The following is a 15500-nucleotide window of genomic DNA, read 5'->3' as shown; positions in this document are numbered from 1 at the left end:
CAGACAAGTTAATATTAAACTGTGTTTGGTATCTCAGCTGGTGACCTGAATATCCAGATCCCACACAACGTTCAGACTAGATTTCCAAACAGATAGGTTCCTGCCAGGTGATCTGCGTATGTATTTAAGGTGGTTATGAATATTTTGGCTTTTAAGTCAAACATCCTTTAGAGGTTCCATTTAAACATATTAGCAATCAAACACAGCTCACGTTGTGCCAACAAAATAGACAAATTTACTCTTAACAACTGAAGAGGCAGCTTCTGCTTCTCTTAACTGCTGATAAGAACCAAGTACTAAATAATAGTACCTGACTCAACCCCTCCTTAAAAATAGGAAAGTAAGAACAAATGATTTCAGGAATACTATTAAAATATTTATGTGCAGCCTTAAAAGATAAAAAAAAAGCTGATAAGAATATGTTCAAAGTTTTCTTAAGAGTGGCTTTAGCATCTTACAAGTCTAGTTTGATGTTGATATTAATGCTAAATGGATCTTTCCAAAAGTTCTAAGGTAGGTTGCTCTCTGTGTAGCTTACTTCTGTGCCTTACTGCAGAGAAGAGAGAATCTCATGTGCTTCACTATAAGCTATTGTAACAGTGCAACAAATATTCCTCCATCACTTAGTAGTAAGTTGAAGTTTTAAGTATTTTTCTGAGTAGAAATACAGAAATAAGCACAACATTTGCTAGACTCAATCACAGCAGTGGTCCTCCTATAATGAAATGAAAATTACAGATCATTTCAAAGCTGCTTACTGACCAGAAATCATTATTATTGCTCAATGGTGCACAGTTCTCTTTCTTTAAAAAGGAACCAGCTACATTGCATAATATTTAAACAACATTAAACATTAACTGCTGTTTTAAACAGCAGTTTCATGTAAAGTTAAGGTCATGAAAACGTAAATAGTTTTATTAATTTTAGCAATATTTTTGAAGTATAGAAGAATCCTTCATCTGACGCTATTGGTTTTTCAGGGGCGGTTGGACACTCAGCCACTAAACACATTCTGGAAAGCTCCATCTTTCTGCTTGCCTAAATTCTGGAAAATTCTAGGCTGATGACCTTCTGTCCATCTATAACTAAAGGGTGGCTCCTTATCACAGGAGAGAGGAAATGGAATCAGAACTCAGCTAATTTCTCATAAGGAAGGCCTTCTATAAGTCAGTTAAGAGCTAAAGGATTTGATTGATGCCTAGGTGATATTAAATCAGAACACGCTATTGGCCAAAAGTTACTTTATTCTAAAGGGGTTGCTATTGAGAAGATCATTTACAATGACATAAAAGCTGGAAATATTGAAAGAGAAGTAGTGTGGCAGGGACGCTGAAGGAGGCAGAGGAAAGAAAATGGAAGTTAATGGCTGAAATAATGTGTCACAGCTTGTGAAGGAGGCTGGGATAGCAGCAGCAGGGAAAGGAGCAGAGACTGCATACTCAGTGCATCCCAAGTTTGCCTGGAATTTACACTCAGAGGTCTTAAGTTGTCCTGTGTATCCACGTATCTGTCTCTGTAAGGCATTTGGTACTGCTTTACTTCTTTGACTCATTTCAGATCTTCGCACGGTTTCATGTCCGATGGGTCCGTCTTAACAAGACTTGAAAAGAAGCCACGCTCTGTTGAAAACAAGAGGTTAAGACCTTGGGTTAAAATCTTATAATGTGCAATGGCATTTGGAAATGGCAATGGAAAACAATGCATCTCAAGGGCTCTGCTAGATAGGCAGAGAATTTTTGCTTGCTGTAAACTGCTGGAAGAAATTCACTATTTTAATTTCTACTTTAAAAAGAGCTAAGCGACGTCCACCTGAAGGCAATCCAAACACAAGGAGCTTTTCACCACAGGCAGCCTGTGTTCTTTCCTTCACTTAGGAATGAAAAAAACTTGCAAGGAATATTGACTAAACAGGTGCAAAGCACTTCCTCTTGCTGATAAACCTTGCTATTTCATCCCTTTATTTACTCTAAACAATGGACTGCCTGTGAACCAGTTCCTCCAGCATCAGGAGAGCTGTCAGCTGCTTTTTAACTCTTGACCCAGCATCAGAAGCAGTCAGGGTAATGTGGGGGCAATTCAGCAGAGCAGCAGCAAGCAGGGCAGGCTCCCAGGGCTGAGGCAGGGTCGAGGCTGTAGAAGTTGACCCAAGGATTCATGAAATCTCAGAACACTTCACCTCTGGCCCTTTGGCTGGGCTAGACCTCTAATTAACACCTCTTGGGAGCAGGAGAAGGATTTCTTCCTAAATGCCCAAGAACTTTAGCACAAGACAGATGAATCATCTGGTCAAATGCAGCTGGAAGACGAACTGGGACACTGCCCCCTGATACAGACAGGCAGCTGTGGTAAAATTAACCCAGCTCTTACCTTTGAAGCAGAAAGGGAGAGTGAGATTGCCATTCACACACTGAACAGGCACAGTGTAGGCACAGGACTTCTCTTTATTCTTGCAGTAGAAGGATATAGTTTCGCCGTGCATGATGCCTTCTTTAAGATCACTCTGAACTCGTTTCTTCTCTCCTTCATACAATACTACAGCTTTCTTTACTGGAATTTTACATGGCTCTGTAAAACAGGCCAGTTATAAGTAACACATAAGGATGGCTAGAGCTCCATTTTGAAACATGATTAGAATAGATCCCATGAGAAATTTGCATTAGAGAATGAAAAATGCTGTGGCCCACACATATGCAATACTGCTGCTGATATTATGATACCGAAGAACTTCTAATCCTGCTGTACAGGAGCAAAAAATTTCACTGAAAACTCAGCCCCAGTGAAATTCCTAATTATATTAAATAGGAAGAGGACAGGAAATATTCAGATATAATACATTTTGGTGTCTGATTATTGGAGCCAGTTCCAATACATCACAGTGTAGAACGTTGAATGCTGGGAGTCATCTTAGATTATCTGGGCCTTAAAATCACAGCTTCAGTTTACTTGTGAAAAGACACAAAGGTGCAATAGCTCACTGACAGTCAGTGGTGCTCTTTTAGGAAAATGAAATCGAGTCGGTGGTTTCTATATGTGTACCTTTGCAGGATGGCTTTGTGGACCAGTTCCCTGTCTTCTCACATCGGGAGTGCTTGGGTCCCTCCAGCACGTATCTGGACTGGCAGCTGAAGCTGACACTTTCGTTGTAGTGATATGTTCTACGAACAGCAAAATTTAAGAACCCATTTTCTATTCCAGTTGGAGCGGGACAAGTGACAGCTGCGGTACAACAAGAAAAGAGAAACAAAGCTTTGTCACTGCTGCAGTTCTAAAAGATGCAGTGTGTACTTCAAAAATACATGTAAAATTTTTATGTTAGTTCATTTCAGCATCTTGCACCGGAGAACGTAGTCAGGGGAAATATTAAATAAATAAGTAATTTAAATACATCTGTTGTGGTTGTACCCAAAATGTGGTATCATTTCACAGTGAGATTCTCTAGCTTAAAGACAATGTCATCTGCCTTTGAGCTGAATGCCAGCATTTAGCAGAGAAGTGTCCCTGCACTTGGGCAGCCAAGCTGCCTCCACGCTGGGAGGTGTTTTGCAGCCTTGTTTGCACAACCTTCATACATGCAGCAAATGTTTTGTCAACCCCATCTGGTGTGCAGTCTTGCAGACACTGTCAGCGATCACCTTGCATTCGTGATTCTGACTTTCAGAATGAGTGTGCTGTATGTTTACCAATAATATGCTTTTCTCCTGTGAAATAGTTGTTCTTGTATGTTGATACATACAGTTCTAGGGTTTTGTTTCAATGGTGCTGAAAGTCAGTTACCCACCCCTGCACTCCGGAATGCTGCTCCAGGTGCCGTTGGCCTGGCAGGTTGCTGTCTCATTTCCAATAAGTGCCAGAGGTGGTACACATTCAAAAGCAATTGTGTCCATGAAGTAAGAAATATTTCCGGGCTTTAAGAAACGGTAAGAAAGGACTCCAAATTCGGGAAGTGAGGGAGGTGCACAGGTCACAGCTGGAAAAATACAGCATTCTTAGAAAGAAAAGCTTAACAACTGAATTGTTGCTGGTATCACTGGAGCAAGTTGTTTATAGCCAAAGTAACCCACACAGTGCCTTATACAGCTACAGGAAGCGTAGCTACCAAAACAAAAAAGATCAGATTAAAAGTCTCAGGAGCTTTTCCATGTGTAATTCATGATTTTTGCTGTATTTTTTATACTATGTTATGCAGTATCATGTTTTTTTCCATAAAACATTTATGCAGGACAGGTCACAGCAAAAACATGCATAGCAGCTGTAAATCATGATGCCATCCTCTTTTTTATATATAGGGAAGATTAATTTAAAGGGTTGAGCATCTTCCCTTCAGCTGAAAATAGCATCCCTGATCCTGGCCTTTCAAAAGGCCTTTAAACTATATTTCTCTATAACCAGAATCCGCACCTCTAAAACTAAATATACAAGCTGCTTCTTGATTGTTCCTAATTTTTTTTAGAACACTGCAATGGGAGGCTTCTGAACAAGACTATATGTAATTCTGGGTGATGTAATGGAGCCCTTCCATAAAAACAATGAGGATGCAGTAGTTTGGGGGTATTTGAGTACATACGTTGACACTGGGGGGGGATTCCACTCCACTTGCCATCTGACATGCATTGGCTCGTCCTTGACCCAACGAGACTGTAACTGTAAACAAGAAGATCTGGTTATCAGAAAGCTTAATGAACCTTTTTGTATCAATTTGTTCTTTGTGAAGATTTCCATTTCCCACATGCAGATTTAACAACCGTCCAGTTCTGAAATCCTTCTCTAATTCAAGCACTTACTAACCTGAAAGGAAGTTTAGATTCAAACATGAAAATATGTTAGTATCCAGGTATTACAAATTTCCAGAAAGAATGCTTGATACAACAAGATATTTCACTTTCAACTCTATATTCTATTTTAATGTTACAATAACTCCTATAACTGATCAATATTGTGGATATCTGTCAGTAGTGAGCAGTGATCAATGATGTTAATCTTAGTGTTTCTTAGGAGAAGCTCCTAGCTGGTCATGGCAATTAGGATGAACCTATTTGTAAATAACTCAGCAGTCAGTACCTGAAGTTACTGAAATGCATTATTTTATTATAATGCCAATTTAATTTACATATGTAGTCCCTCTAAATGCCTCCCTCTACTCCTCTGTACATATTTTATTACTAACACACCGATATTTAAAGAAATGCTCATTCTGTATCGATCATATCAGTATCACATAGCTAGTAAGTTATCATTAGTGAAATCAAATCAATTCAAGTCCCATTGCTACATTTGATATCATAGGTGAATTAATGTATTCCTTCTCTTGTCTGTTTTTCAGAAGAGGGAGATAACTGAGGTTTTAGTGAACTCCAGAGAACTCCATGCTATGGCTCACCTAGCATCTTCCCAGGTAAGCACTGTTTATTAATTACTTGCTCAAACAGAGAGACTGCATGCTACCATCAAATATCTCTTTGCATTTAACTTTACTGTGTTTCTTTAAATGCATCCTCATTTCTAAAACCAGGAGGCAGCCTTCAGTAAAAGTGCATTTGCTCCAGGGACTAAATTAGGATTAACCTCATGTTTTCATTTACTGAGCTTAGAAAGACACGGAAACAAATTTTTCAGCCTCCAGATCCTGACAGCATGATGACTCAGATGGAGATTATCCTTTCTGTGCTGTAGGATTTCATCTCATGATGTAATAAGAGGATTTTAAAAGCAAGGGGAAGTGATCTGGAAGGAATATTTGCATAAAATTTCTGCTGTTTTCATGGTTTTCATGTCTGCAAGACATTGCTTTGGAGCAGCAAAGCCCCAAGATACGATAGTCAGAGCTAAACAGAGAAGGACCTCCAGATATGCCATTTTTAAGTCTCTGAAGTGCAGGTGGATTTTAGTGTGGTATTATCTAAGTTCCTTGGCTTGCAATGCTGCAGGATGCAATAGTACAGCATAGTTGTGTGGTTTGGATTTTGTACTGAATAGAAGAAAAAAAGGGAGCACTTACCCTGGGTCACATGAGAAACTTAAAGAACTCCGGTAGTGGAAATCTCTAGAATCAATTGTTCCATGCTGCAAGGGGGCAGGGGCGGGACATCTCTTTGCTGTTAATCAAAGTTTAAGAAAGGATAGTATTATTTCACGAGGTATGAAGCCAGCATAGTGGAAACAGGTTGATCTTAAAAGGATCTGTGTGCTTTCTATGTTTTTCCACTCCTGTGTACTACATTTCATAACCTATTTTACATTTCTATCAAAACATAGCAATGAGAGTTTCCAAGTTTTTGTGATGAAAATATTTTTTGCAGTTGATTGTCTGAGGAAAAGAGCTGTTATGCAATTAAATGATAAAAACGAATAGCAATTGATAGGCAGATATTGTCAACCAGTGTATGTCATTTGTAGTATAAGCACCTCAGAGATGAGCCCTTACTTACGTAGGCATAAGAGCGTGTTGAGAGGCCACCTGCCAGTGGGCTGGCAGATGTACTTTCTCTGGCCGTTGTTGGGCACAAACCCCGGCCTGCAGGTGTATTCGACTTCCTCACCCACGTTATACTCATTTTTGACCACATTGATTGTGGCAAACAGCACTTCTGGTGGCCTGGGACAGACTGGAATAGAAGAGAAAATTTACAAAAAGTAAAGCAGAAAGCTTGAGATATTCGAGTTTCTGTATTACAACCAGTTCTCTTTCTTCGGGTTCCCTCAGTTATGCTCCAGGGTAGTACTGGCTGTTAGGAAGTGGAAGGCACTTACCTTTCACTGCAAGAGCAGAGTGAGTCAGAGCAGCCGCACACAGGAGCAGGGCCAGGGAGTACATTGCTGCCAGCCCACCAGCTTCCCCAGTGACTCTCAGGCCAGTGGTTCCCCCCTTAAAAGTAAAGGCATCCATAAAAGGATGGTTACATATTAACTCTTTGTATTTATTCCCACCCAAGTAAACAGAAGATAAAAGGGTCCTTGTGTTGCTGGAATAAAGGATGATATAACCATCACATGCTGTGTTTGCACATAATGCAGGGATTCAAACAGTCTCTACTGAAAATGTCTCCTCTCCGGTTGGTTCTGCAGAGCATCTCCTGCAGGGACTGCTGGTTTTGAGGAAGCAGTATTATCTTCTCAGCATCTGTAGAGGCTGAGGGTGGTTGGATCAAAGAATAGAACTGTCATGGAGAAGCTTTTGTTTCTCACTTGAGCTTGTAGTCTTCCAAATATGAAAGAGTTATAGAAATCTCGTAAAAGCAAAATCACAGAATCACAGAATCAAAATGATTCATGTCGGAGTGAAACTGGTGTTGTTGTAGGCCTCCAGTGATAGCATCAGCTTCATGGTGGTTTATGCTGGATGATGATCTGGCCTGAAACGTCAGGCTCCATGGGCCTTTTTTGTCTGATTCACGTTACCAGTCGTCATCTTTCAATTAGCATATAACTATTTAGCCCTTGCTTTACTACTTCTTTCATTGTTCACAGTGCCAGCGCTGCAGGAAAAGTGAAATAATGGGCCTGGATTGTGCTTAATTTGTGACAAGGAGCTCAGATTCAAATCACATTGTTGGGTGGCATAGAAACTTGTTTTGACTCTGCCACTTGGGGTCATCAAGTCAAAACTACATAGCTACCAGCTGATGCTCCAATCAGTGCATTTTTCCTAATTTAGCAGATTTTAATTGCAGGAACATCTCAAGTGCAACCAAAATAACATTTGTATAATCATTGTTCCACAGTTTGCTGTTTCTAATCTCAGTATCCTCCTTGCCTGCTGACTCACAGCCTGTGAGGGGGAGTGAGGGACATTGGGAGCTCAGACAAGAAGCTAGGTTATGTCAGATCCTTCCTGCTGTGATCTTAAATACTTCGTTTATTTTTGCCTCATACATTTTCTCTTTTTGCATTTGAAACACAGACTTTAGCCACAACATTAAACAATTAGGAACATGCTGGTCTTATCAGAAATAAAAATACGTGGATGGCTTGCTCAAAGTGTTTACCAAATACACAGTGCCAAAGGGCAAAGTACAACCTCTAAATCAACCAAAAAATATAGACTTGATTTTCTGCTTTTACATCTTTTTATTTCTCCTTTTGTCCCATCCTACTTCTTCCTTTTCTTTCTCTACAAAATTTTCACCTTTCCCAACACACTGCTATGCTGTGCTGAACTTTCTTGCCTTTGGGTTATGTCCTTCCTCAGATCTGCTTGCTGTTTCGCTTGCATTCTTTTCTGCGTTTAAAATAGCGCAGGAATAGATGGGTGCGATTTAATCCATTTCAACGCTGGCCATGTGAGCAGTTCTCACTGTGCTCAGCAGATGGCAGAATGTACCAGAGTACATGTGCCACACACACACCTGTAAACTGCAACTGAAGTTTCCTATGTTACTTTAAGAGAGAGGAAGTCATACAAGAAAAATTGGGCTGAATAAAGCACACGCTGATCTTTGCATGTCGTTTGAACATCCGTTGTGTGCAATAACTTCACTACTTCTAAAATTGGAAATAAAGCTTTGAATAGTTGCATATGAAACTGAAAGGAAAGTACTGAAGGATGCGTTTCGTGCAACTGCACAATGACTGCTGGTGTTGGGATTTATTTGGAAGACATGTTTTTCTGCAGTAAGAGTCATTAAAATGCAAGTTGCCAATAACTGTGCCTTCTTCCATAAATGCATGGGAGGGATTCACCTCAGCAGAGTATGAGCAAACCAATCTCATTCTCTCTATTCTTGATGATAATATGCAATTATTTATATCATTTGACTTCTCATCAAATCCATGTATTATTTATTACTAGAGCTCCTATAAACCCGGTTATAAAGCAGAACTTTTTGTTAGTGGCCATACAAATGCAAAGCAGGCTGATGTTCTCTACCACAAATAGTATAATATTCTACGGGAAGGAATGCTATCTGCAGGTAGAGTAGTGTAAGGACACGCTAACATGATATTGGCTAGCACAATATGCACAGTATCAGTATCACAGCATCCTGTTACCCATTTTTGTGCTAGCATAACCTAAAAGAAGAGTATGTAGGAGGGGTGTGAATGAACTTTGCAGAAGCTGTGCTGCCTGGGCAAAAATATGAAGGGTAGCAAGGCAGAGATCAAGTGTGTGTGTTTGAAAAGCTAGCAGTCTAATGATGGAGCCCAGCATCACTCACTGAGCAGAGTAGTTTCATTAATGAATAAGAGATGGGGAGAGGATAAGTCAGCAAAGCCATAAAAGTGGAAATGGAAACATGAAGGAGTTTAAAAAAAAAAAACAACAACAAAACAAAACAAAACAAAATAGAAGGATACTAAAAGAAAATTTAAAAAATTTTATAAAAAACCAGCCTATGTAGCAGCATTCTTACTTGATACCCAGGGTCAACTGGAGCTGTCAAGACAAGAGGAGAATGCATTGTGGTAATTGGGACACAAGATAATAAGAAGCTGGACAAAGACTTTCAAGCAGAAACAGTCTCTCCTAGAGATATTTTGCAGAAAGTTTGCAGGAACAAGACAGACTGGAGGTCAGGTCACCAAAGTAACTGCTTCCCAGCTAATGAGCCAGACTTTCCTTTAATCTGTCCACCTGCTTCTCCAAAGGATGCTATAGTTTTCATGATCTCGTAGGGTTTGTCACACCTCTGCTGCTGCCATGGGCTTGCTGGCAGTCTGTCCTGGGTGATGTGTTGGGTCATGTCACCCACCATTCTCAAGTTTTACGAGTGTTCTTCAACCAGAAAATGTGTGATATAGCCCGGCCAGTTCAAAATGCAGGTGTTTCTCAAATCACACAGGATGTATTGCTTAAGGACATTGAGATAAAATATTAAAGAGAGATTGAATGCAGTTCTCCTTTTTGTGCCAGCATCCCCTTACTGAGGCCCTTTCCCTCTGGCATGAAAGCTGGGTTTGGAGCTCTGCTTGGACCAACAACTTCATCCTTTTCCTACAGAGAGGAGATGTGCAGATTCCAGCTTATTTCTTGCTGTTCCTTTTGTTTCACGTGTCCATCACTGGGCTTGTAGGTGTGTGTGCCCATTGCACTCTCTGGAGTATGAAGAGATGATGGTCAGATGGTTCACGGCTGTATCCATGCTCCTCTATGGGAGCAGGTGTTAAGTTGCAGGTCCAATCACTGCCCTTCGTGTTGCTGTGATAGTTCTATTAATATTTGTTCAAAGTTCATTTATGCTCTGCACAAACATTTTTATCGCCTCCACTCCATACGTCCGATATTGGAGTGCTCCATAGCACTGAAGAGATAACAAATGAAAAGTAGAAGGTAAACTGCATCATTTCCAGCCTTAACAAAAAATAATTGCCTTTAGTTCTGGCCAAGCTGAGGCTATTTCCTAAATAGTGGTTCCATTTAATATTTAATATAGAGCTGTGTAGATAATTTAGCTTTATGTATTCATGCTTAGGAAAATATTCAGCCAGCCAGAAGCCAAGACCCATCTGCACTGAATTAGTTTTCCAGTCAATGTTCCCTACCTGCTGAAAGTAAGCATATGGTAATTTACATTGACCTGGAAGGATGTCTCACTGACATCAAAAGTAAACAACGTCTGTGTAACTTCTGAAAATATTGTTTTCATGTAGTAACATAATTTAGGGTTAAACAGCACTGTGATTTCACTAACTGAGGTTAGTGAGATAATTTTCATTTCAGTCCTAGACCTCAGGTCACTTTAAGCACCCAGCACTTTACAGGAGGTGTGGTATTAGAATAGCCATTCCTGTATTAACCTGAGCTGCTGGAGGGCTGGCAAGAGCAGTTTCCCAGGTCTGAGCAGGTCTGTGCCATCACACAGAGATGTTCCATTTTTCACATACATTAAACTCGCAGTGTACAAAACCAGAGAGTATTTTAAAGCCACTTCCTCCTCTCCGCCTTCTCATTTCCTGCACAGAAAATCCAGAGAATCTCCCACAGTTGTACTGCTACACAAATATTGTAAAACAGTCTGTTCCTTTGATCATTTTTTTCTGAATTTTCTCTTAAAAAAACAACCCAAAACTGTGCTATATTTCTTTATGAGGAATGCTGAAATATTTGCCTTGGGGGCAGATTGTTCTCCATGGGAGTTTGACTCTGCAGTGGCCAACCATGGTAACGGGGAGGTTGGAGAAGGCAGGGTACTGACCCAGCTCAAATCAAACCCAGTATTCTCTCCCACAAAGCTTGAAAATATGTTTTCTAGATTTCCTTCATCATTAATCTTCTGCTTTCTATGAAGCTGGATTTCCATGACAGCTTCATTATATAAATGTACTGCCTCAGGTTGTCATATTGTTCACAAGCTGGGGAGAGTTCAGCCCCAGTCAGGATCTCATGCGGGTTCTCCCAGAGAAGAGCAGTGCTGCAGGAATGCACTTTGTGCTTCCAGTCCATCAGGAACACCATCAACATTTCACCACTTTGCAATCCCGTGGAGCAATCCTCGCTAGCTTCCATCCTAGAACGACTCCATCTCTCTGACGAGGACTTCTATGGGTAAATGAGAGCGCTTTTATGCTGTCTCTGCCTCCCTTGGCACATCACCACAATACTATCAGAAAGCCCAACTAACGCCAGATTTACTTACTGCCATTCTTCAGTTATCCAGATGACAGATAAGGGGATCAATAATTAAGGAGTTGTTAGATATATTCATCCACATCAAAAACTTCATTTAAAAGTGCATGTGTCTCAGAGCAGCCCAGAATCAATGCACTTTGGCAGTGTCAGAGGCTTCCGCTGCTATTGCCAAATGAATCGGCAGCTTCAGTCTAGAGAGATCCTCTGATCTCTATTAACCCATGGATATTGTCTATGAAATTCTTTCTGGGCAGAATTCCAGAGTGTTCCAGATGAACAAATTCATCTTCTTTGCTATTCTGTTCCTGTGCTGTGTACGATGTAATCAAAAGGTGGGTACTGGTCTCTCTTACGGGCAAAGCCAAAACCCTCAGAAGCCAGGTTGGGGCTTCTCACTGCTTCATGACAGAGTTCACAGGGTATTTCATCACTGTTTTTATGCCTAACTTGAATCAAGTTATGTGGAATTAACAACATAACAAGACGAGAAATTTGTGCCAAATCTTTGTTAGTCAACACAAATAACTGACTGTAATATTTCCTCATGTGTTTTTAGTCTGGTACTCTTAGACTTGCTCCATAAGGAGAGTTTTCCCACTTCAGTGTTGTCTGAAAGAACTGAAAAATCTCAGAACTGGAAATGTCATAAAACATTGGATCCAGGTTAAGGCCGTTGACTTGAAGATGAATTTTACATTTTCTTGAATATTTAAACTTTAGTGAGTTGAGGGCTAATGTGATAGGAAAGATCAGTTTGCCCTGAGCTAGATGTTCCACAAGGAACTCCTGCGGCTGTTTCAGCTCCTTGATGTGGTCTGTGTCTGCTGTCCTGACATCTCATTATCCTGCATCTGGATCCTGTTCACAGACTGATCTCGTACCAAGCAGCACGGCACTTTTATTGTATGGACCATTAGACAGTATGAAGATATCGATAAACTAATTTCAGCTTGTGACAGCCTCCCATCACCAGCAATAAATCCAGGGCAAAGCGTCTCTAAGAGGAAGCAGATTTAGAAGGGGCCGGTATTGATAACTGGAATCAGATTTTCAGAAGGGCTTAAATTCTATTTGGACAACTAAATGAAGGTCATGCTTTCCAAAGTGCTCGCTTTATTCAAGTAAATTTTTGTCATACTGGGCTATTTGGAAATTGTAGCTACCTATTTCAGTTTCCAGAAGGACACGTTACCAACCTCCACATGCACATGTATCTCTGAAAACATGGATTCTAATGCTGTTATGTGTTGTTACCTAGCCAATTTTTATTGTAGTTTTGCATTTCTTTTGTAGTTTGGTTTTAAAGATATATATCAGATTTTCTTTCTCTACTTATTGCACATGAAGACACAAAGACATTGTCAGCATTTTGGCATTGAAATGGAATTGCAGATGTTCCAACATGTGCTGAGACCTGCGACATCCTCATAAACTGAAGTTCTGAAAGGAGAAGACGTGCAAATGCTTTGGAAAGGGCAGGTCCTGAGCATTCTATGAAGTGCTTAATATTTCTCAGACAAGTTGAAAATACTCAGCACATGTACATCTTTGCTATTCCCATTTATTTCATTGCTAACAGTATTTCTGGAAATAGCCTCGTGTTTCCTACCTCGTGTCATCTAAGCGTGCAGTCGGTAACAAGAGGGTCATTTTATTTTTGCATGGACATCAAGGTAGTCAAGTTCAGTAATAATAGCCCAGTGAGCAAGTTGGCTCCAAACCTGTCTGAAGGGAGCTGGCTGCCCAGCTCTTATCTCACCAACATGAGAGTACAGCTGGAACAAAATCCCCTGGCACTTGGGCAAGGGATGTCCTGTCATTCTTTTTCCTTAGCAGCACTGTGGGTGTTTGGTTTTAAAATGATATTTTCTAGAACAAAACTATTTTTAAATGTAGTTCACACTGGAAGAACATCTGTAGCATTTTGTATTCTCACAAGCAGCAGTTCTGAGCTATTAAGGTCACCACGCCTTGTGGAACTGAATGGTAGCATGGGACTTACTTAATGCAACCTAAAGAGATGTTCCCTTGTTATGATATGTATTAGGCTGCTAATCTTTTCAGTCTTTAATCCACAATACTGGATTAAAAGACCAAAAATAGACTCTGCTGTCTTTAAAGGACAGTTCCTATTGGGCTTTTTGTTTGTTTTGGAAAATGAAAATTCCAGTGGGGAATCAAATGAACATTGAACACTAACAGAGTCCTTCCTCACACTGTGTCTTCAAGACAGAGGTTTCCCACACTTCATTTTTCAGTCAACTGACACTTTGGTATTTTGACATTTTTTTTCTTTAATGTCAGCTTGCTTTGTGTGCCAGGGTTTTCTCTTTCCAGTTCTTCTAAATTAAACAAATATTTTAAAGCAGTGTTTGCCCAGCCAGACTCCTGTCATTTCCATTATTAGTGTTTCCAGAAGTGTAAACACTTGTGCAGAGCACAGCCGGACCTGGAACAATTGGAAATCTTGCCATTGGAAACGGCATTCGGCTTTCTCCATGTCAACGTGTCATAACATAATGGTGGCACACAAAGAAGGGCATGTCCTGTATATTCCAGCTGATAGGTTTTGTTTCCCTCTCACAGTTATTCTCTAGAATAAACCAACTGTGACATGTAAGTTACTGTTTCTTACACCTGTAATAAGTGATGATCAGCTGTCAGAAATAATAATTTGAAGCACAGTGTATATTGTGTCTGTTTACATCTCATATTCACTTGGCATAATAAGCTTGCTTGTACAAAATTATCATCCCTTCCAATAGAATATTTGTTTGAATTCAGTAGAAGATATATAGCACCTCGCTGTTCACATCGAGATAATGGGAAATTTCTCTTTCACTTTGGTGTCAGTGAGATGACACCATGTGCCCATAACCAACACAAAGAAGCTGTAGCTGTTGTCCTGACATTGCATGGATGTGCCAGTCAGTACCCAAAGCAGATGCTTTGCAGCACACCAACAGTACAGGATATGTTACTTGTCCTGGTTTGGGGTCAGAAAGCACACCCAGGATAACAACAGATCAGAGAAAAGCTTCAGGCCCGTGCAGGCACTGCTCTTCTACATGTTTTTGATGGATGGATTCTACTATTCGAAGCATTGTATATACACAAACTACCAGAGCTCCTTTAACCCATGAATTTAAACCCTACATATACAGTTAACACTTTGCACCAAAACAACTTGAAAAAAAGAAACAGAGATTGAGGATAACGTTTCCTCATCTGGCAGCTGACTGCTTTCAGTCTGGGGAAGCTCCTGGCCTGCGGTTAGCAACACCTGACTTTCTTTTCCAATGATGTTTGCCCTCCCCCATGCGCATGGCAGCCTCCTGCATCAGTGCCAATCCTCGTGCTTGGTTCTGCTGGGCAAGGATTCCAGGGGCCCATTGTCTATCACAAGAACCACCTACTTTGTTTCCTTTGAACCTGTGTGCCATGTTTCTCTAAACACAATAATAGAGGCGCTCTTGTTTGGCTGGCACAAGAGAGGGTTGTTCTTTTCAACGTGGTTTGAGTGCTTTGTTTGTATTTCCAAGTCTGAGCCTTTCTGCCTTTTTTTTTTCATGCGTACGGTTGAAGACTGAAATTTGCCTACACAAGAGAATTGTTCTGATGCACTCAGAAGAATGTGAATTACTTTTTGGAAGCGATGTTGAAAATTTTGCAGAGGGAATTCTGGTGGGAAGGACAAACTGCAAAACAACAGTGATAACAAACACTCCAACTGAGGCAGAAATTTTTATTTATACAATCTAGAAAGACGCAAAAAAACCATGGAATGTCCCAAAGGACCGCCGTCACATCTCAGTGTGTAACAGCACTGAGCTCTGATTCAGCTCCAGAAGCAGGAGATATTTCAGCATTCTCCTAATGCTCCTGAGGTGTGAGAAAGGAAAACAATCGGTTGTCACTCAGTGCTCTGATGAGAACA

At 40.5% G+C, this 15500-nt stretch overlaps 2 protein-coding genes across 7 annotated transcripts in view; one reads left to right on the top strand and one right to left on the bottom strand.

The window, feature by feature from the left end:
• PRKCA (protein kinase C alpha) overlaps window positions 1-15500 on the top strand; it is a 139078-nt gene that overhangs the window by 3107 nt on the left and 120471 nt on the right. For all 6 annotated transcript variants that reach the window (XM_040649503.2, XM_025141605.3, XM_046902039.1 and 3 more), the window contains exon 2: window positions 5321-5392. The gene's annotated coding sequence lies outside the window, so the exon portion shown is untranslated. The remainder of the gene's footprint in view (window positions 1-5320; window positions 5393-15500) is intronic.
• On the bottom strand, window positions 1227-6838 carry APOH (apolipoprotein H). Its single transcript, NM_001277994.2, has 8 exons — window positions 6748-6838; window positions 6426-6602; window positions 5996-6092; window positions 4565-4641; window positions 3779-3967; window positions 3037-3216; window positions 2368-2565; window positions 1227-1619 (listed from the first exon to the last, which is right to left on the bottom strand). Exons 1-8 carry the CDS (start codon window positions 6809-6811, stop codon window positions 1549-1551), a joined length of 1053 nt encoding a protein of 350 aa, NP_001264923.2. The 5' UTR covers window positions 6812-6838; the 3' UTR covers window positions 1227-1548.

The sequence above is a fragment of the Gallus gallus genome, chromosome 18 (assembly GCF_016699485.2).
Source record: "Gallus gallus isolate bGalGal1 chromosome 18, bGalGal1.mat.broiler.GRCg7b, whole genome shotgun sequence".
In the NCBI taxonomy this organism is placed as follows: domain Eukaryota; kingdom Metazoa; phylum Chordata; class Aves; order Galliformes; family Phasianidae; genus Gallus; species Gallus gallus.
This window is presented reverse-complemented; position numbering and strand designations above follow the sequence as displayed.

Bases quoted from the DNA above. Each gene is read 5' to 3' on its own strand.
- APOH (NM_001277994.2), bottom strand. From the start codon at position 6,811: ATGTACTCCCTGGCCCTGCTCCTGTGTGCGGCTGCTCTGACTCACTCT. The intron at 6,093-6,425 runs GTAAGTAAGGGC...TTTGATTAACAG, and splicing joins CAACACGCTCTTATGCCTAC to CAAAGAGATGTCCCGCCCCT. The intron at 1,620-2,367 runs GTAAGAGCTGGG...TGTTTTCAACAG, and splicing joins TCTCCCTTTCTGCTTCAAAG to AGCGTGGCTTCTTTTCAAGT.